The sequence below is a fragment of the Pavona decussata genome, unplaced genomic scaffold (genome assembly GCF_977016875.1).
Source record: "Pavona decussata unplaced genomic scaffold, jaPavDecu1.1 SCAFFOLD_376, whole genome shotgun sequence".
Classification (NCBI taxonomy): Eukaryota; Metazoa; Cnidaria; class Anthozoa; order Scleractinia; family Agariciidae; genus Pavona; species Pavona decussata.
Genome location: NW_028145751.1, coordinates 157,501 through 178,619, shown reverse-complemented (window position 1 = coordinate 178,619; position 21,119 = coordinate 157,501). Strand labels below are relative to the sequence as shown.

At 38.3% G+C, this 21,119-nt stretch overlaps 2 protein-coding genes and 1 long non-coding RNA gene across 4 annotated transcripts in view; 1 reads left to right on the top strand and 2 right to left on the bottom strand.

Annotated features, from left to right (window-relative positions):
* The window catches only part of LOC146452191 (uncharacterized), a 91,063-nt gene extending 70,561 nt beyond the window's left edge, over positions 1 to 20,502 (bottom strand). The window contains exon 1 of the long non-coding RNA XR_014859807.1: positions 20,072 to 20,502. This is a non-coding gene — a long non-coding RNA (uncharacterized LOC146452191). The remainder of the gene's footprint in view (positions 1 to 20,071) is intronic.
* On the bottom strand, positions 384 to 6,263 carry LOC146452192 (GTP:AMP phosphotransferase AK3, mitochondrial-like). The gene is made up of 6 exons (XM_085098108.1): positions 5,846 to 6,263; positions 4,864 to 4,970; positions 3,628 to 3,693; positions 3,352 to 3,402; positions 2,820 to 2,887; positions 384 to 2,690 (listed from the first exon to the last, which is right to left on the bottom strand). Exons 1-6 carry the CDS (start codon positions 6,192 to 6,194, stop codon positions 2,594 to 2,596), a joined length of 738 nt encoding a protein of 245 aa, XP_084954234.1. The 5' UTR covers positions 6,195 to 6,263; the 3' UTR covers positions 384 to 2,593.
* LOC146452190 (pumilio homolog 3-like) overlaps positions 6,287 to 21,119 on the top strand; it is a 15,184-nt gene continuing 351 nt past the window's right edge. For both annotated transcript variants that reach the window (XR_014859803.1, XM_085098101.1), the window contains exons 1-19: positions 6,287 to 6,340; positions 8,129 to 8,523; positions 8,906 to 9,029; positions 9,128 to 9,203; positions 9,427 to 9,520; positions 10,458 to 10,524; positions 11,042 to 11,111; positions 11,247 to 11,351; positions 11,931 to 12,034; positions 12,664 to 12,739; positions 12,944 to 13,042; positions 13,611 to 13,664; positions 14,604 to 14,684; positions 15,123 to 15,265; positions 16,157 to 16,302; positions 17,241 to 17,314; positions 18,632 to 18,719; positions 18,977 to 19,073; positions 20,515 to 21,119. The exon at positions 20,515 to 21,119 is cut by the window's right edge. Coding sequence is in view for 1 of the 2 variants with exons in the window: in XM_085098101.1 (XP_084954227.1) it covers positions 6,315 to 6,340; positions 8,129 to 8,523; positions 8,906 to 9,029; positions 9,128 to 9,203; positions 9,427 to 9,520; positions 10,458 to 10,524; positions 11,042 to 11,111; positions 11,247 to 11,351; positions 11,931 to 12,034; positions 12,664 to 12,739; positions 12,944 to 13,042; positions 13,611 to 13,664; positions 14,604 to 14,684; positions 15,123 to 15,265; positions 16,157 to 16,302; positions 17,241 to 17,314; positions 18,632 to 18,719; positions 18,977 to 19,073; positions 20,515 to 20,641 (2,046 nt within the window). In the remaining variant the exon portion in view is untranslated. The remainder of the gene's footprint in view (positions 6,341 to 8,128; positions 8,524 to 8,905; positions 9,030 to 9,127; positions 9,204 to 9,426; positions 9,521 to 10,457; positions 10,525 to 11,041; positions 11,112 to 11,246; positions 11,352 to 11,930; positions 12,035 to 12,663; positions 12,740 to 12,943; positions 13,043 to 13,610; positions 13,665 to 14,603; positions 14,685 to 15,122; positions 15,266 to 16,156; positions 16,303 to 17,240; positions 17,315 to 18,631; positions 18,720 to 18,976; positions 19,074 to 20,514) is intronic.

Below are 21,119 nucleotides of genomic sequence, written 5' to 3'. Positions count from 1 at the left end.
AGATAAGACTAGAGAAAATTTGAAGGGAAGGGAAGGGAAGGGAAGAGAAAAGAAAAGAAGAGAAGAGAGCGAAAGGAAACGGAAATGAACAGAACAGAAGAAAGGGTAGAAAGGGAAAGGGAAGAAGAGAAGGCAGAAAATGGGACGAAAAGAAGGCTAGAAAAAGGTATGGGAAGGGAGGAGAAATGAAACAAACGAAATGAAACTAAAGGAAAGGAACAGAACATGAAGGAAACAGGAGGAAGGAAAACAAAGAACAGGAAGATTTGTTAAATATTTCCTAGCGAGAAAACTAAACATGTGATTTATAATACAATCTACCACTAAGAAGAGCGGGTTTTTTTTCTGTTTGAATCCTGTGGAACAACACAACGTGGTGGCTATAAGATAAACACACTTTTTACAACAAATTCTTTTAATACCCTATATAAAAGTGGTACTTATAATTCATTACCACAAATTATTATAAGATCATAATTATCGCCTGAATAACTGTAGTAATTATAATTCATTACAAATAAATTATTAGTATAATGGTTTTCATTTAACAATAACTCTTGTGTTATTGTCCTTGGTTCGGTTGCGAAAGGAACATTACTTCTTGTTTCTTCTGATCACAGAAACACAAGAAATTTCGGACACCGGGGTTTTTTCATGTGGCCTTGAATTCCAACAGGAAACGTTGCTCCAATGTTTTCTAAATCCGCTGCTTTACGCTTCGTTTGCAATAAAAACGTATGATTATATGGGCAAGATTTACGTTTTTATAACAAAACAAAGCGAAAGCAGCGGATAAAACATTGGAGCAACGTTTCCTGAAAGAATTCAAGACCACATGAAAAGACTAAAGTGAATCTGAGCTAAAACAACATAAAGCGATGTGAAAAGTCATTTGGGTCGGTTATTCTCTCAGCCTTTCAATTGAACAAGACACTGTTGTGTCAACACAAGATTTTATCGGTTGGAATGACTAATTCGCCGCTGCATTTCCTCCCAAACCAGCCCCCAAAGTTTTATTCCGTGAGTGCTCCTCCTGTTCTGTAGAAATTTTTTTTGCCTCTTTCTGTTCTCTTAAGAAACATAAAGAATTGTTTCTAATTCGATTATTAAGACAGCGGTCTCATGAGTCAGAAAATTACAATAAGTTTGATAATTCTGTCGAGTGTTTGCATAAACGACTATTAGGTAAATTCACAATCTGATTGGCTATGCAAGGGAGTCTAATGGTGCGTTCGTTTGGGAAAATCCAAATCCGGATTTTTGATCCAAGATCACCCGAATCATGGTGCATCAAAGGAACCGACGAATCCTTACCTAGAGTGGATTCGTCGGTTCCTTTGATACACCATGATCCGAGTGATCTTGGATCAAAAATCCGGATTTGGATTTTCCCAAATGAACGCACCCTAAATTTTGATTGACTGCCCTGTAGCGGCATGCAAGATAGATTGGTGAACTCGTAAACTAACTAGAAATACATCATTTTTGCCGAGTTTCTTTGTTACTGATCAGCCAATGGGTTATGCAAACAAATTATTACATGGCTCATCCTAAGTTTATATCAACTTCTATCAGCCGATATGGAAACCCTGTGTTTACCACCAAATGGTTAGTCCACTTAAACTAATGAATGATAATAAATATAAAAAGAGAAGCAAGAAATCCGATTGGAAATTGCATACATTCTATGTTGACTAGATCACGATCTTAAAAGCCCCTGTTTTGAATCTAGTTATTTAAAATATCATCGGTATAGTGTATCTATAATCTTCAAAGATCCTCAAAGGTTTTGTAAGTCCTTCATAGGGAAGGAATGTATGGTCGGCGTCAATTCTCAAGGATCCTTGATTATCCTTGAAGATCTTGTATGAACTAACAAAGATCCAATAAGATGTCAAGGATACTCACGGAGGATCTTGTGTGAAACCTTACTTCTCAGTGTACTTGGAACCTTACTGGGTAAGGAACCTTTTGGAACACCCTGAAGGATCATGATCACTGCCAAATGGTTCAGGGCTTCACTGTTGACAACTATAAGTGGACAGGAAACCTTGAGATTGCTTAGTTATTCAACAGATCGAGCACAAGTTTCAATTACAGTTCATTTTATACTTCCTACCTGCTAAATCACTATTAATTATCGTCACCTACATGAATAACACTCAAAAAAATCTCGAAAACATTTTGAACATTATAAAATCTACTTATTGCACTTTTCTAAAGCTCGCAACACACTAGGAGACATGTGGTCAACAGACATGAACTGGGGATATGCCCCTTCATGTGCACTGCATAGGAAGAACACTGCAGGAAGTTCAGATCAATTACAATAAATGTCATGCTTTTTGCTTTTATCAGTTCACTTCAATCTTGTAATAGGCACAGTTTGCAATAGCGCTGTGCACATGTGACAATTTTGGCTTCATGATGCACAAATTCAAACCAGCTGAATTTCATGCAACATGTCACAGGGATAAACTTTTATCCCTGAGGCAGAACGTTTTCTAATCATTTCATTTCATTTTTGCATGAGGGAAATTGTCCCAGGAACATGTCTGCAGGTGTGTCCCGACCTCCAAGGTAACAGCATTTCTCATTGTTTGAAGAAATTCTGAGACAGATATTCTTTGACCTTGGGCCATATGACGTTAGTTTCTGTGCCAGAAAAAGACTTCAGTAAACCTTTTTTGCTGCAAAAATAAGACAGAAAAAAATGCTCAAATTAAACAATGTTCAATATTAAGTTAAACCTGATCAAGGAGGGTATTTACTAAGTAGTAGAAGTAGCCACAGTTCGACCATTTGGAAATTGTACTTACTCATAAAAGTCAATTAGTGGTTTTGTCATGTCTTCATACTGCTTCAATCTTTGGCGTACAGTCTCGGGCTACAGAAAAAAGGAAATTATACATTCATCCATGAGGAAGGAAGGAAGGAAGGAAGGAAGGAAGGAAGGAAGGAAGGAAGGAAGGAGGGAGGGAGGGAGGGAGGGAGGAAGGAAGGAAGGAAGGAAGGAAGGAAGGATAAAGGAATGGGAATTTCAGTGACACATCCACAGACTGGCTCCTCCTCCACTCTTCACAGGTCAAATTAGAATTTGAAAATTTTGGTTTCTTTGGAGGGAAGACAACCACAGAACCCAGAGAAAAAGCAACACAACACCAACTCTGCGAATCATATGTGGGCCACACTTGCTAGTGTGAAAACGGCCAATCAAGGGGGTATTAAAAAAAAAGGAGGTACCTAGCAGAGTACATTTCATGTAAATGCAGTTGGTAACAATTATTGTTAATAATAATTGTTGACTGAATTACAAATTTAAGGTGACTTAGTTTACAAAATAATACCGACCTTATCATCGTCCCGTTGAACAAGATCCTCTCCAGTGTCATCATCTTTGCCCTACGTGGGACAAACATTGTATTACACAGCATTCGCTGGTGATCAATATTTTAAATTTCCATTCTTTTTCAGCCAAATGATCATCAATCCATGCCCAGGATGTTTACACAATATTAATTAAGGTTCATACACAGTGAATTGAATTAAATGCACTTGCATCATAGTTCATGAATGCACAATTACATCTGTCGAACTATGAAACCCTCCCTTTAATCTGTAACTTACTGGAACTTTTGGCGGGTTAAAATCCAAGTTGTAAGTCCTCCCACTGCCAGGATGAATCCAGCGTTTCTGTACATTTAAAGTAATTAAAATACTTCATACATATGACAACAGTCACAAAATTACAGTTAACTACAAAGTTGCCCCTACAGGATACTTCCTTTCACCACCTCAGGTTACCCCCACTCACCCCTCCCCCAATCCCCCACCCCACCCCTCAAGCATCCTTCTAGTATGCACAATATCATAATTTAGGCAAGATAATAAATGCAATTGTAACTGCACTTTTAGTGCTTTCAATCTGAGTCAAAGTCAGTGGTTTAAGTCTGGTCTCTGAATGCCATGCTGTATCCATGACAATATGAAACAGGAAATGCCATGTTGTTTCCATGACAGCATGATATAGGAAAAGACATTGGCATGAAACTGTGCCCAATATGTACACTGTTTTTTTTCTCTCTAACTTGTTGTTATCGGCAACTGTCAATCTCAGGAGATCGTCTGACCACCCAGTTGTAAAAATGAGTATGGCAATTCTAGGAGTAATCTGACGATATACTTAAGTCAGGCCCATTCATTAGGGGTAGAAGTAACACTTATTATTCAGCAGAAGAAGAAGAAGAAGAAGAAGATATACTTTTAAGTAAAACAGGGTAATTCCTTCAGTAATTATAAAAACAAAATTACTGTTATCAAAGGAAGCCCTAATTACAAATTGTTAAAATTCTAGAAATACTAAAAAGATCATACACATAAAAAATGATAGAAATATAAAACTATCTACAAAAACTACAAAGTTTGATTAAAAACCATGTTGTCATGATAGAAAAATGCCTTTTTTGTTCACTATAATAATTATTAAACTCGCAGTAGTCTTAATGTGGTTGCTCTGTCTAGTAGTCCTTTCGATGCAATCCTTATTAAGATTAAAGTAGCACTTCATGCTACAGGAAACTTGGTTCTAGGTTGCATGTTATGGCATGGGCTACCTGTGGCATGGATATGTCTCGGTTTTCCTCTAACTTTTGCAGGGAATCTTATGATTAACATTCTTAAAATCTAGTGAATGATAATTGAAGGGGTGTGTGGAAAAAAGCCTTAAGTGACATCTGATTGACTGCTTAATTCTCCTAGCAAATTGAATTGTTCTTCCTTGTATGAGCAAAGGAGAATTTGACATAAGATCAGATGTCACTTACGGCTTTTTTCCACTCACTTCTTACAATTTATAGAACTTACTGATATTCTATCAATTATAGTCTCAAACGGAACATTAAGGTTAACTACAACATCAAGTTCCTGTTTTTCACTAAGCTTTTCAGCTTGTACAACTGTCCTTGGAAAACCTGAAACAAAATAAATAATAAATGAAATTTTCATTTATCACAACAAGCAGTGATTTGACACACTGGTAAAAATTATGCAAATTTTAACTTCAGGTGGTCAATAAAGGTATGAAACAAATGCCTAATAATTTAAGTGAACAAGTAATAGCTGTTTTCTTGACTTTATAGGTTACCATGATAGCAACAATAGATCTTGTCGAAAAAAGCCCTAAATTGAGCATCAAGTGATCATTGTAACTCAAAAAATATTTGAATTATATTCACCTAATGCAAAAATTAGGGATGTTTTAAGCAGGAGGGGTTATATCTGTTTATTATAAAAAAAATTAGTAATATAATCGGTATGTCAGAGATGATAAAAAGGATACATACTAAATTAAGGATCAGTATCCATGTTGTATGAGTGAGTCTTATAGATAGTGAAATCTGTTGCCATTTACACCAGAAAAGAAAGGAAAAAGAATTCGTTTAAATAGAAAAACCAACACATGTCTTCCTAATCATGATCACAAGGGGCAAAATTATTGCTATAAACTTTGGGAAGACTCCTGGCTTCAAACACAACCTAAGCTTAATTAATTAAGTACACACTGTACAAGACTGTTTTGCATTTGTGCAGACTGTTTCACCAAACACGGTACCTGTTTGCCATTGTAAATCATACGGCATTTGCAAGAAAGTTTCTAATAGTTAAAACACTTTTCCATTTCTATTAAAGTATGTTAAATTAAAAACATATACTCTTTAGCTCGAATAGCCATGAAACATCGTAGTTCACAACTTTTTGCCATTTTGCAACCATCTTTGTATAGCTGATCGAAGCCCAAGGGATTTGGTCTGTAATAAACGCCTGCAAAATCTCTTTTCCCACTCACCATCTAAAAGCCAGCTTCCTTCGCCTAACTCCTTCATTTTGTTCAAAATAAGTTCGATCATGATTTCGTCTGGCACCAGCCCTCCTTTTTCAACAATATATTTCGCTTTCAATCCCACTTCGCTACCTTCCTTAATTTGTGAACGGAGCACATCCCCACTGGACAAATGGGTCACAGAAAAGGTGTTAACGATCCTTTCCGAAACTGTCCCTTTGCCCGATCCTGGTGGACCCATGATAAGAGCACGTACTGGTTTTGAAGACATCCTTGACAAGTGAATCTGACGCACCTGTTTGGTGGGTGTGCAAAGATGCAATCGAATCGAGCAAAGGCGTCGAATTGATTGCATTTTGTGGTTCAAAAAAATTCGATTTTATAGAAATGAAAAAAAGCTGTGGACTGGGTACTAAAAACATTACGCTGAGTAAACAAACTGCGGGCTCAAAACCATTCACGTGCCTTATCCAACATGGCGGACGCCGAACACAAAAAAAGGTGATGTGTTTAATATGTTCTAATGGTAGATTTTTGGCCACTTTTAGTGCTTTAATGAACCACACAAATCACCCAAGTATCGGCAAAAGCAAAAACGCAAGTACAAACGCAAGGACATGAGCGCAAGTTCAAGGAAAATAATTTCTTACAATGCTTATTCTCGCATTGTACGAAGTTGTAGCAAAGCATGTTATGCTGCTTGCAGAGCTGCTGGCCCTCCATCTTTACTCCTCCATCTGCCGCAGTATAAAAACGTTCGGTTAATTAGTATTAAGTGAACCCCTTCAGGCGGCTGCTACAGCTGTATGTCAGGTGATAATATTAATGCCCGAGGCATCTTATGATCGTCCGACAAATGAACAGATAGTCGAGATGCGAATCTTTGAGGACAATATCTTTCAACCGAGGGCATTATCATCTGATTTACCAGCATACCGGAAACGGGTTTATTTATTTCATAACCCTCTGATTAAAGGGGAAGTATCACCAAAATTTGCTGTCATTTCAAAACCCAAAAATGTTTGACTGTCAGCAGAAACAACGAAATAATTGTCATTAGTCTGTTAAAAATTATCACCCCAGTGCAATAAAACTGTCGATTAGTGCCTCTCGCCAGAGACAGGGTTGGCTGGTTTGGATTGAAACTTGAAAAATATTAGGCTAATGTTTTTCAAGTTCTCGCATTTTTGTTTCCAAAATGCGCTAGAACAGACCACAAGTTGTTTCTTTCAAGAATTGAGTTGATTTCTTTGCTCTCGTCATTCTAGAATTCTTTGGCAGCTGATAGAAGGTCTTATTTCATCATTTTTAACAAAAGATATCAAAAACCCCATGATACTTCCCCTTTAATTCCTGAAACATGTGCCTTTTCCTGTTTAAAAAATATAGAACAGCCATTCCAGGCTTCATCTTATGTGCTGTAGGTTACGTTGAAGATATTCGGCATGTGTTTCCAAAGTGCATGGCATACTGGCACATATTTGTGGTCTTTGGTGTAATTAGCAACCTTAGAGGTGTAATGGCGTGACGAAAAAATTACCTAGGCTCTTGAAAACTTTCACCGTCCAAACAAATTGGTTTTGTCCAAATGTATCCAAGATTTTTCTCCCTATGTAGGAACTATCAGTCTACAAGTGTTGGGCATAACATTTTCGTGGAGTAAGCACTTCCACAGCCACTTTGCGCGGGAGTTTGAAACTCTCAGCAATTATCTTTGGTGTGAGAATTGTACACAGAATGCACCCTGGCAGCCAATGATGGTTAAAACATGATTGCCACCAAACAAACCCAAGCTGAATAGTTTACTCAAGTTTATGATACTGTGATTAGATTAGAACAATGCAGTTAAGACCGCGATCTTATTTGTTCTTGTTGAAAAAATTGGGCGACAGATATCAAAGTAGACGAGGGTTATCACCTGATAACCACTATCCGATTTCATACCACGGTATGTGTTTCATCCAAATAGACCATGTGGAATTAATTGGTGGGTTATAATTACTATTGTCACTTGTATTTGGTGTCTCAAAGGTGTCTGGAAAGCTCATGTTTTCACACCTTTTTGGTGGCCCTTAATCATACAGTTATGAGAATGGTCAAGACATCTGTCTCTGAAGATGGCACAGGCATCATCATCATCATCATCATCGTTATCATTATCGTCATTATCGTCATTATCATCATTATCATCATCCCCATCATAATCATCATCACAAATTGAAATTAATTTTAAGTCATTAGGTTCTAACATTTCTGTGGGATTAAATATTGTTACTTTCTGATTTGTAGTACATCTAAAAGTTTCAAGAAAAAAATCAAGGGAAAAAATGATGATACAAAGCTTAGGGTTAAACCCAAGAAGTTTCCTAAAGATGCCAAAGGGAATAATTTGGTAGGACAAAAAAGAAAAGCTAACAGTGCAGCTGATCACAGAGAGAAACAGTTTAAAACAAAGAAGTGGAAAGGCCAAGGACAAAATGAAGGTGGAAATAAGAGATTCGCAAAACAGGCTAATGAAAGCAAGAAAAGTAATGACAGAAACCACAACAACAAATCACAGAATAGAACTGGGAAAGGAAAATTTGACAGCAGTCAAGCAAGGAAACGGAAATTTAATGATGATGACAGAACAAAAGACTTTGTGAAGAAGAGGAAATCATCTGAAACAGAGGAACATGACAAAGGTAATGAGGAAGAATATCAAAATGTATATTATATAACATTCCCTGAATATGAGACAGCGTGTGCTCTGATTGAAATTTCTTGTTAATTTGGCTGATGGGGCTGTCATTAACAGGCAATAACGGCATGTAAATTGTTGAGGAACTTAAGAATCGAAATCACAATGTAATAGTTAATACTCTGGTCCATCGTCAGTGACAACAGGCTTAGGAGAATTAGTTTTAACAATTTTCGCTTTTCCTTGTACAGCTGGCTCTTGGAAGCTTACTGACATTTATTATCCTGGACAATAAATTTTTAAAAAGGAGTCATCTTTAGCTTGGTGCAGAAAGGTTGACTAATCGTGTTGTCCACACAGCTGAATTGTTCTCGTTTAACATTCAGATTCTGATGACAAGCCTAACATCTGGCAAATGAAGAAGAAGGAAAGAAAGGACTTTCGTCGCCAACAAAATGAAAATTATGACTTGGTTCATAGCCTGAAACAGATTTATGAGACAATCAGAAGGTTTGTTATATAATAAGCATTTCTTCTCACACATATTTACAGCTGTGATTGAAAGATTGCTGAGAGTTCAAAATCATCATTATTTTTTTTTTTACCAGAAAGAATTGTTCTAAGGCTGAGAAAACTGAACTGGTAGAGAAGACCTTCAGCCTAATAGCTGGCCATTCACATGAAGTAAGTATCCTTAAGGCCATGGAATAATAATTATTATCAGACCTGGAAAACATTTTGTTTCAGTAAGTAATGTGTGCATAATCTTCCCATGTGGGGAGGGGGTTGATCGGTACCTCCCAACTCTCAGGATCCCCTTGAAATTTCATTTACCTTGAGTTCATACATGTACATTTACTATCCTTAAAAAAGCGTCTACTGTGAGCCACCTTAAATTACTTTTCAGGTGATTTTCAAGCATGATGCTGGTTGGGTGATCCAATCTTGTGTAAAGTTTGGCACAGCAGAACAGAGGCAAAAATTATTTGAGCAATTTAAAGGTAAAATGATGACGCCTGAACTTTTACTATGTATTGTACAATCATGTAATATATGATTTAATAACACCTGCCTCCCTTTGGCATCAACTTGATTTAATGGTTACTTTTGCCCTTGCCATTCCTTTGACGCTTGGTACAATAAAAAGTATTTTTCTGCAGCTTTCATAAGTAACTTTCTTACAGCTTCCCTTTCAACTAACTAATCAGCCCTTCATGCCCCAACATGTATATTCTCCTCAATGTTGTTTATCTACTTCTATGTGTACTAGTTAGGAGAATTTGTGTGTATATCATTCAAGACACTAATTCTTACCTGATTGTTGCTCGAGTAGTATATTGTAAGGAGCTGAAATTTGATGTTGATCACTGTACACTGTAGGGGTTACTGGTTTTCTTTATCACCAACTCCATCTCCCATGCCTTATGCAGTTCCAGAAAATATCCATACGCTGTCTCTCAGGAAAGGGTTTTTGGAATTCAGGCCCCAGTTGTTCAAAGGCTGGATAACTTTATCCGCTGGATAAGCCACTCTTCAGCGTCTAAACTATACTTCAGGTTAAATGTTGTCCAAGGTTTTCGTACACTCCCCAACTGAGCTCTGGTTAGAGTGTTCATATTCGCTTGTGAATAAGGAAATACTGAAATCTTTGCACAGATTGAAACTGTCAGATAGTGACTTATCCACCGGATAAAGTTACCCAGCCTTTGAACAACTGGGGCCTGATGGGGAGGGGGTCTTGAAATCCAAAGTTGTACATGTAGTTGGAAATTCCACAGAAGAGGAGGGTAGGGGCAGGGGGAGTGGGGAGGGAGCATCCAATCCAAAAACCCGGAGGATGGAAATTTGCTGGAAAGCACATTTTGATTGACTAGTTGAAATAGAAGTTGTCATCGACAACATTCTTACTGTACGATTATTTTAATATTTTGATTTCAGATCACTTTGGAGAGTTGATCAAGTCCAAATATTCAAAGTTCCTTGTGAAAAAGTTATTGATTTATGGGTAGGTGTGAAATACCTTGCTGGAGAATGTTGCTTGGAGACCTTTAGTCTCTGCCCACATAGTGTACCCTTAGACAAGACAATTTACATGTAAAGTATGTACTGTACACCTGTGCTTCACGCTATCTCTCATGCATGCCGTAAGAAGTTGACTTGTGCCAAGTCTATGTTGCTCTGACAAAGGGCCAATGGTTGAAATCTCAGCACTCGAATCTCTTCACTGTGGCCACTTTACCTTTAGTGATCAAGGCTATTGATAAACCAAACATTCGTTTCTACTCCACACTGATAGAGAACAACAGTTTCTTTACAAACTAGCCCCCTTCTCCATTATTTTGTTACTATACATGTACATGTACATTATTATAATTGTCAAACTGAGAGGCACCAGGTCATCAGCTAAACTGTATTTTGAAAACGTCACCATTCAATGCATATGTGAAGATAAACAAAACATTTTCTTTAGCAACGAGCAACGTACACAACAATTATTGATCAAAAGTGATTTTATATTGCAGAACCAAAAAGCAGCGTGATGTAGTTATCAAGTGTTTTTATGGACAAGTCCGCAAGCTGATCAGACATAAAGTAAGAATTTTTGGAGTCAGAGTCAAAATACATTAAACACTTTTTCAATCTATTGCATTACAGTAAAATTATTTTATGTTGCTAATATTTGTTTAAAAGTCAAAGCTGAACACTTACAGTATTGTGAACTTTCAGGAAGCGTCATCTATTCTTGAGACCATTTACAGTGATTATGCAAACTCAGCACAAAAAGCCTTCCTCATCCAGGAATTTTATGGAGCAGATTTTGCTTTCTTTAAGGTAAGCACTCTAAAATTAAGGCGCTGTACAGATGTATGTTGTGGATCTTCACAATTTAAAGGTTACATAACTACTTAAGATTTAAATACAGTACTGGTCATGGGAGTAGCAGCATAACACAATGATAGCATGCATTTAAATCTACCATCAAACTATTTATTTTGTACATGTATGCAATTTTATTTCGATGCATGCTCAGGGGTTTCATAAAGGGCCGGCACTTAACAAATTGACTGTCTGTGAACATGACTTTGCCCGGCTGTGTTTAACTTCCCTACCAACTTTTTTAATAGAATACCATAGTTACATCTGTGACTACCCTGCCCAGGTTCAAAATCCTAATGAAACCCCTGCATGCTTTGTATGTACAAGTAAAAAAAAAAGGAAAAGGTTGGGCATGTAAATAATTACACGCAAACTCTACAAAGTGCATGTATTGACACGCAGAGATTCGTGTAATGGAGGAAGAAGCACTTAATTTTGTTCATCAGTTAGTCATGGTGTTTACATGTTACTGGCTTAATTGTCTGGAACAAAATTAATATTTCACGACATCGACCCTGTTATCTTTTGTTGCAGTCATCAGAGTTAAACTCCTTGGAAAAAGTGCTAGAATCTGAGCCGGCCAGAAAACGTACCATCCTCAAATACATGAAAGATGCCTTGCTTCCTCTTGTAGACAAGTAAGCAGTATACATGTATGAGAATGATGTATTATTCAGTAATGATACAGGCAAACTCGGAAAAAGAAATTCCGAGTGCTCCTATCAGGAGTCGAAGCCAAGACCTTCCGATTACAGGTTTGGATGCTCTTACACTGAGCTACAGGAGACTCATAGGAGCTAAGGCCATTACACAAGGTTCCTGGGACAAATATCCTGCATACTGCTAGGATTGGAATGTCAATGAGTGGCATATGTGCAAAGAAAGTATAATTATGTTTTTCACCATCTGTTTTTCCCAATATGGACCAACCTAGGCCGGTGAAATACATTTTTATTTTTTCCACAAGAAAAAAGCCCAGGTCTTGCAGCAACTTCTCCCAGGTTCACAGGCAAGATCGAAAAATTCTGCCTGCTACTAGAACCAATCAGATTGCAGGAGTTACAGAATTCCTTCCACTCATGCACTGACAGAAAATAAATAACTTTAATACAAACAAACATGCTTATTTTTTATCAGGTCCAAGAACAGCCAATATCACATCCAAGAACATCCATTACATTGTATGAGCAATTTTAATTATAATGATTCTAACCAATGACATAACTAGCATTAAAACTTTTCCTTTTTTTTCTTTTGTTCCATGTAGATCAGTTATTGGTCACAGCATTGTCCACAGAGTTCTCTTAGAATACCTCACTCATGCTGATGATAGCTCACGATTGGTATGTACATGTTTAAAATAATATACCTAGTAAATAGCTTGATGTGTTTATGCTAGTCAGATTCCACCCCTGATCTGAGTTTCAACCCAAATGAGTAACCAAATGATGGTTAAACTATTAGAATTGAATTACATGGTGCTCTAAATAAATTCAAAACTTTATACAAAAAGTTGTAAAAGCAGTCCTGATTTTTTTTCCTTGCAGGAAATGATTGAGATGATCAAAGAATCTGTTGTCCTTATTCTTCACACTCATGATGGAGCAAGAGTTGGTATGCACTGCTTGTGGCATGGAACGGCAAAGGTGAGGTTTGGCATCTTGCATGTTATGAAGGAAAAGTGATGAATTATGTTCAGAAATTGCTCCAATATCACACAAGAATTCGTGGAACCCTTAATGCTGTTTTTTTTCATTACTCTCTTACTTAACAAAAGGATATCTGTATTTAAATTAATCTTAGTTAGCGAGTATACATGGAAATAAGCAAACATACATGTAGGTAAGTAAATGAACGAATGAGTAATGAAAAAGAATAAGAAAAAATAAATAAATAGATAAATGAAATAAATAACTACGTGTATGCAGGAAGTCAAGAAATCACTCTCAGGCTTCGGATGATAGCAGATATTCTTTTAAATCTTTTCTAAAACTTTGAAGAGACGCTGTATTCTTGATGTTTAGAGGTATTTTGTTCCAAAAATCAGCAGCAGCATATCTAACACTTAATTTATGTAATACATGTATGACTTACTTTTTTCCTTCTAAACATTCAAACTAATTTAAATAAATGAATTTGAGAAGTGAATGGAAGTCACTCCAGCTTGTGCTGCTACTCTTGGCTGTTTCTTATATTGTGTTCTGTTTTCTGAAGGATCGTAAAGTTCTCATCAAGTCCTTCAAAAGTTACTATGTAAAAATCTGCAAAGTAAGTACTCATACCTATGTGATATACAACTGTAATCATATCATTTCTTTATTGTATCAGTTGTTCTGGTATTTAAAGGGACTGCATGACTAGGATTTTGATGATGTTTTTCAAAATTATTCTAAAGTATTGACTGTATAACATCCCCATGAGCAAAATGTTGATATGACACGAAGAGCAAAATTTCTAGTGAATTTGTGATGGAAGAACGTTTAGCATCGGTTTCACGTTTTCCTGCGCTTGGCACCGATTTCCAATCACCTCAAAGTTGCTTAAAAGATAGTCGTCTGTGCGTCATTTTTTAAACCCAGTTTTCAGTGTTTGGAAATCGGATGAAACACTCTTCCTGATGTTTGAAATATAACTTATCATTCATTCACTAGTGAAGGGCAGTCAAATTAACAGGGTTAGAATAACTTAGTGGAGAGATTCAGCATCGCACATACGTGAAACGCGAACGGCAAAAATGACCACTTGACCAAGATTTTCCCGCCATTTTTCGCGTTTGCCGGTTGCCGTTTCTACGTGACAACAGGCTAATTCTTCCTTTTTTTTCTTGCACATATAACTAGTTAATTGTTGAAAGCAAGTACCACAATAATTTTTCCGGCAAGTCATAACATGGCAAATTAAGTTTCATGTTTAAGACTCCTTCGTAACTCACTCCTCCCCGCACTTTTCTTCATAAACTCACCACCGACAGTGAGTCGCAAAACAGCTTCATCGAAACGACGCAGCACCGCAGTTTCATTAAAAACTAACTGCCTTATCCATGAGTGGAAAACATTGTCTCAATGTTAATGGCTATGCCCAGAATTGATTTACAATCATGGAATTCTTTGTAGGGATTTGACATTTCCAAACATGTAGTTAAATGCCTCAATGTTTTTTGTTTCAGTAGATAATGGAATGTTTTTGTTTTGTTTTTTCCTTTTTCAGGAAGAGTTTGGCCATCTGGTCCTTTTAGCGTTATTTGATTGTGTGGATGATACAGTGCTTGTCAGGAAAATTGTGTTTCCTGTAAGTTTTTAATTGTCTCTGACGTGAGCTTATAAAAATATAATGTATAATTTTCGTGATGTCAAAGGAAAACTTCACTTACTTGGTAGAAATTATTATAGGGACCTTAAGCAGAGACGACGTCGAAAACGAAACCGAAACTTAAATTGCATTCGCGTTTTTTGAATAAATTCGCGATAATTCTACTCGTTTAGTTTGTGTAATGTGGCCGAACTATCCAGGAGCTAACGTCGTAGGGGCGGCTCTAAAGTTCAGAAAGAGAGGCGGAAATTAATCATCATGCATTCTCGTCCTCCAAAAAACCTTGAATGTGCTCATTTCACGTTTTTGTTTTGCAGAGGACGTCAAAGAATTGTACTGAAGTCTACCACCTTCGTGTAGTAATAGTGGTCTGTTTATCGCAATTAGCTTTTGACGTCTATTTTGCTTCCTCTACAGGAAATCCAGCCCACCCTACAGGAGCTGGCATTAGACACGTATGGCAGAAAGGTGCTGATGTATCTCTTGTGCCCGAGAAGCCCTGCACACTTCCATCCTACTGTTGTGGAGTTATTGAAAAAAGGAGATGGAAATGCCAATAGGTAATTCTACTAAATGTCAGTTTTGGAAAACTTAACATCGGTTGCAACTTTAATTTATATTGTTAGAGGGGTTGATAATTGATACTCGTTTTGAGTGCAGACCTAACCTGGGAAAAAACGAAATAAGCGTTCACACGTCACGCAAAAACATGGCCTAATTAGTTGTCTGTTGGCGGTTGCTTATTTTCCCGCGCTTAGGATCGGTTGTATGTTTTCCCGCGTTTTTCACCGGTAACATTTTTACGCGCTGCACACCAGTTGCATATTTTCCCGCGCTTTGCACCGGTTGCAAGTTTTCCCGCGCTTGGCATGGGTTGCAAGTTTTCAGCGTTTAGCATCGGTTGCATATTTTCCTGCGCTTGACATCGGTTGTATGTTTTCTCGCGCTTGGCATCGGTTGTAGGTTTTCCCGCGCTTGGCACCGGTTGCATGTTTTCCCGCGTTTTCTACCGGTTTCATGTTTTCCAGTGCTTGGCATCGGCTGTATGTTTTCCCGCGCTTGACAACGGTTACATTGTTTGCCGCGCTTGGCATCGGTTGTATGCTTTCCCGCGCTTGGCATCGGCTGTATTTTTTCCCGACTTTAGCAACGGTTGCATGTTTTCCCGCGTTTTGCACAGGTTACATTTTTTTTCCACGCTTGGCACCGGTTACATGTTTTTCCACGCTTGGCACCGGTTACATGTTTTCCCGCGCTTAATTGGCATCGGTTGTATGTTTTCCCGCGCTTGACAACAGTTTCATGTTTGGCTCCGTTTTATACTATCCTTTCTGTCTGAATCATCTGAATTAGGTAATTTTATTCACCGCCTGGTTTTGGGCTTTTCATCGGAAAACTATTGCAATCACTCCGATTCACATCTTTCTTCTATTATCTTTTCTGTTCTACAGCAAAAAGGATTCAGAGCAGAGACGAAAAGAACTTTTAGAGGGCATATCACCCGTTCTGTTACAGCTGGTAGAGAAAAATGGACAGCAGTTAATGTTTGATAAAGGTGGATGCCAACTTGTTCAAGCTACTCTTCTGAACTGCACTGGTGAGTGGCAAGTAAATTTCTTAGTATGGAGCAACAAAACTTTTTACATTTATTAAGCGACTTGCTAAAAGTAACGGCAGGTAACGGCAGCAACTAAGGTAGCTTGAATTGCTTTCTTACAGGTTTCGATGGAAGCGTCCCGGTGTAAAGCTGTTTTTTTTTAGGGGGGGGGGGGGGCGGGGGGATTAACCTTGTCTGATTTCAAGTTTTTAAAAGTCGTTACGAGGTTATGAATACGATAACATTGTGGACAAGACTCATAAGTTTGCCTGCATGATTCTTTTTGTCCATTTGCTAATGTTGGTATTAAAATGTCCCTTCATAATATCGGTCTTGTCGTCTTATCGCGTACATGTGTACTGGTGCACTTTGGTACAGCAACGTTAACTGAATAGGTGTACAATGTATATACTTAAACGTAAAATCTGTGCAGTTGGACACATATCTTTATTTAACTTCGTCCAGAAAAGCGATAAACACGATAGGATTTCAGCAAGTTGAGTTGGTCCACGGACAGTACACGTTTTAACCTACAGGAGAATAGTACCGCCCGTCCGAAGATACGTCTTTACACTTGAAGAAATGACTGTTTAGCCTTGCTACAAAGCGTCAGTCTACAGACTGGGTCGGACCTGCAGCGCTCAAGTCTCTCAATCGTTGCTTTGGCATTTGAAACATGTGGGATCTTTGTAGAAATCTTCCTTAAGGGTCTTCCTATTGGACTGTTGAGGACACAGCTGAGTATTGCAGTCCATAATTCGGTGGAAAGTGTGCGAGTGTTGAAAACAAAAACAAAACGAGCATCGTGTTAGGAATTAATCTTCCATTATTTGAATCCCGAGGTCATCAAGTAAAAAGTGAGATTCTGTCGCAAGTAAAACAAGCGAATGCATCGTGCTCTCTACAGTCTCACGTTGTTTAATTTTCTAATCTTCAAGGTGATGTTGAGTCAGCCATGGTTGCCATATGCAAGTTGGCTTGCAGGGATCTGGACCCCACAACTACTGACGAGGTAAGCCGCTAATTTATGGAAAAGCATGAGGGGGGAGGGGGGAGGGGAGGGTAAAGTCTGGGACGCTTTCCATTTCAGTAGCCAAAATATCCAGACCAACCTGTTAAATGGGAATGAATACGCGGATATTCTGGACATTTTCCGTAACAAACGGACGACCTCCGGGCTACTCTACTTTTTAAATTGCAGACGATTCCAAGCGGTCGGAGAAGTTTGTTTCGATGTGTTTGCAGAATTATTGGCGTTGATTCTGGGATCTTCTGCGTCGTCTTTGTAGAACATGTAACAAAACACAGTGTCAGTGAGGATCAAGCATTACTCTGTTTCATTCCACTAATGTATATTTGTTTTCACGTTACTATGATTCCGTCAATAGCGTAGCTCCACTGCTCACTATGGAGACCTTTAGATTCTAGTACGAGTACGAGTGCGACTAAGAGTTTCTCCAATAAACAAAGAGTGCGCGCGCGCGTGAACCAGTGTCATTTTGGCGGGAAAACGAGATAGCTGTCGTCATTTTACTACGAGTTTTTGAAAGAAGGTCATAGTGGCGAAAACGAGTCCTCGAAGCGTAGGTGATCTCGTCTTTTTGGAAACACGAAAGGGCTTAACTATCATCATTCAAACCAACTGCGTCAAGTTCGTCGTTCGTAAAGAGTGAAATGAAACTTTCTGTGATATATCTGTTCTTAGTACTACGGTGAAAACTCGAAGTCAAATCTCGTAGTCGTACTTGTACTAGAATCTAAATGTCTCTTATATAAACCACACAGACAACCAACGATTTCTGGCTTGATTCGCGCTAACGAAGGGCTAACACTCGAAAAGTCAGCACTCCAATCTCGTTACGGTGACCAAATTTACCTTATCAACTTAGTTTTGTTGAAAAAAGCACTAATTAAGAAGTATTTTTGTGTGGTTTATGACTATGCGGGGAAAGCAGATCGTAGCAAGGGCTAATGAAATTCAAAAAGAAAATTGGGAGTAACCACTCGTTTTTTAGAGATAATTAGGCAACAATTGTTCTAAAAAAAAACAGTAAAATACAAAGCAATGTATGGCGCTATATTTCCAAATTGAAGCTTTGTTATCTCTGAAAAATGCACGTTTACCCCCAGTTTTCTTTTTGGATACCAAGAGCACTTGCTAAGTTCTGCTTTCTCTGCATAGTTTTAAGCCGTGCAAAATTATCTCTGCATTAGTAGGCACACCCACAGGAAACCCGAGTATCTCGAGATGCGCAGAACACATATTTATGCGTAGTGACAAAAGTAGGCACCATCCTTAACATGCTTTTTCTGAATGGTTTTTTTCTAGGACCATGTCGTCAAAAGTGCCGCAGGACATTACGCACTAAAGAGACTAATTAACCAAGATAAGGAAAGACTGCTATCAGAGAACAAAGGTAAATTAAGCGCAATGAACTTAGGATCTGATGACCTCGGAGTAAATATGAGAAGTCGTTATTCTTTCTTTTCTTCTTCCTTCCTTTCTTCCTTCTTGAAAAAAATTCGGGCTTGAACAGGATTTTAACCCATCACCTCTGCGATGCCGGTGCAGTGCTCTACCACGGGTTATTGTTCTATAATGATCTGAGTCAACACTGAAAGATTTATTTGGACAGGTAATGAAATAATTCAAGTGATCTTCTTTGTTTTATAGATCAAGTGCTGTTCAGTAAATTGCTGCTTGACAATACAGACCCAGGCACGCTTTTTGAGTGGTGCAAGGTGAATAGAGGCGCGTTTGTCGTTGCAAGGTACGTTCGTTACCAAGGTACCCTGACGCCTTCGTTTCCGTGTTTTTTTTATTTTTTTTTTTGTTGAGGGAAGTTTTCATATGATCGCCTGCGATCGTCGATCGCAAAATTAGTTGTCAAAAATTCTGTAATCGTGTGGAAGCGACCCTCTTTGTTTGCTGCTTGAGATTTTCTGCAATCCTGATATAAACACTTTCTCTTGTGGTCACAATCCTTTGCAATCGTATCAAGTTAACTACATGGAGGCTCGATTATTTTCAGCTGCTATTTGGGGAGACGAGCCCGCGCTCCTTACCTAAAGAGCAGCGGAAATCGAGGCTGTTTGTGAACATCATCATCATCATCATCATCATCATCATCATCATCATTTATTTATACAAGTAATGCATACGTGTCAAATAAATATAATAACAGTAATTACATAATACACAATGTCGGTGATGCTGCGATCGTATGCGAATGCATTAGATTGGCGTAATTTCAATCCACATCAGCAACCCATGTTTTGAACTTCCCCTAACACAAATATACGGTACTCACAGTATAGAGGGTTGCATCATGGGACTTTGCGAGCATGGATTGCACCCTAAATACTTGAAACTAGCTGAGAAGATCAGATGAAGTACTCCGAAAACAATTGCTTTTCTCTGCGTGTTCCGTCAGTGCCTTGAATTTAGTTGTGTCCAAGCATGCCTTGTTCAGAGGACAAGCTTATTGATAACGTGGAGAGGAGGGGCGGGGCGCAATGCGCGGTAATTTTTGTGCTGAAGTTGACTGTCCGTTGAAAACACGGGAAACATTTGCACTGAAGTCGATAGTTTCATATCATATCTCGTTTCTCGTTAATAGTCTGACAGATCGCGACCACGAGTAACAAGTTCAAGTTTCAAGTTTCTTTATTTCCACATATTAATTAAACACAAAGAACAGGAATTAGGGAGAAAGGAATGTGGAGGTGTGAAAACGAAAACCCATGGGGTTAAAAAGTGTTTACACACCTGGGCCCAGTTGCTCGAAGCATGGTTAGCGCTAACCCGGGTTAAATGCCATGACAACCTATAGGTTTTAATACCTCTTAACCAATGGTTAGCGCTAACCACGCTTCGAGCAACTCAGCCCTGATCTCTTACTTAACAAAAGGATAACCCTTGTTTCTGATTTTGAAGTGGCTTGTATGCACTTCATAAATTGATAAGGCAAACAAAACCTCCGGAAAACGAAAGCTGACCTGTTGCTATCATAACAAGTGAGAAACAGATTCTTGGTCCTTTTCTAAATGAAAACGCCTGGTAGCCAGCAGAAGTTGTTGCAGAGCGTCACAGCCTGCTCCAGCCAAATTCGCCAAATCTACTAGAAAAGCTTGCATCGGGTTCAAAGGATGCTAACTTGCCAATAACTTTTCTTTTTGTTCTTGGTTTAATTTCTTTCGTTTCATTTTCAGCTTGCTTGAATCTTCCGCTCCTGGAGTGTCCGAGACTGTGAAGAGTCAGTTACAACCTCGTGTTGCTAAACTGAAGAAGTACGACTCCAAAGGAGTAGAAGTTGTACTGAAGCTTCTCGCAAGCTGATTTAATCTGGGTGGAATAAACTTGGGAGTTGCTTTTATAATATTTTATTACTGTGAAAAGGACACAGTGTGAAGTGTATAGCGCGTTGGATCTTCGATCTCGCAATATCAAAATACGGATTCTCCTTTCTTTTCCCTATACATTAATTATAGCAGTAGTGGGGAGAAGTTGTTAATTCATGTTGAATGATCATATCTTACATTCTCAAACCCTCTCTTCCGCCAGTTATTTCTCTGTAGCCCATTACGGTAATCGATTTTAACTTCCAAGATCTTCCCGCAGTCTTTAACTGTAGCACTGGTCCAGTGCGCGAGTCAGTTAAAAATGTAGGTGGAGATATTATAAGAATCGCCGTGTATTTCTTTAAGTTGTAACGCGACCCCAGAAGCTACTGCTTTTAACTGAACCAATCGTGTATAATAAAAGGTATGGTATGGTATGGTATGGTATGGTATGGTATGGTATGGTATGGTATGGT

Coding starts and splice junctions, on each gene's coding strand:
- LOC146452192 (XM_085098108.1), bottom strand. CDS start 6,194: ATGCAATCAATTCGACGCCTTTGCTCGATTCGATTGCATCTTTGCACA. Junction 4,971..5,845: donor AGGAAGCTGGCTTTTAGATG/GTGAGTGGGAAA, acceptor ATTTTGTTTCAG/GTTTTCCAAGGACAGTTGTA. Junction 3,694..4,863: donor CTATAATTGATAGAATATCA/GTAAGTTCTATA, acceptor TTAAATGTACAG/AAACGCTGGATTCATCCTGG.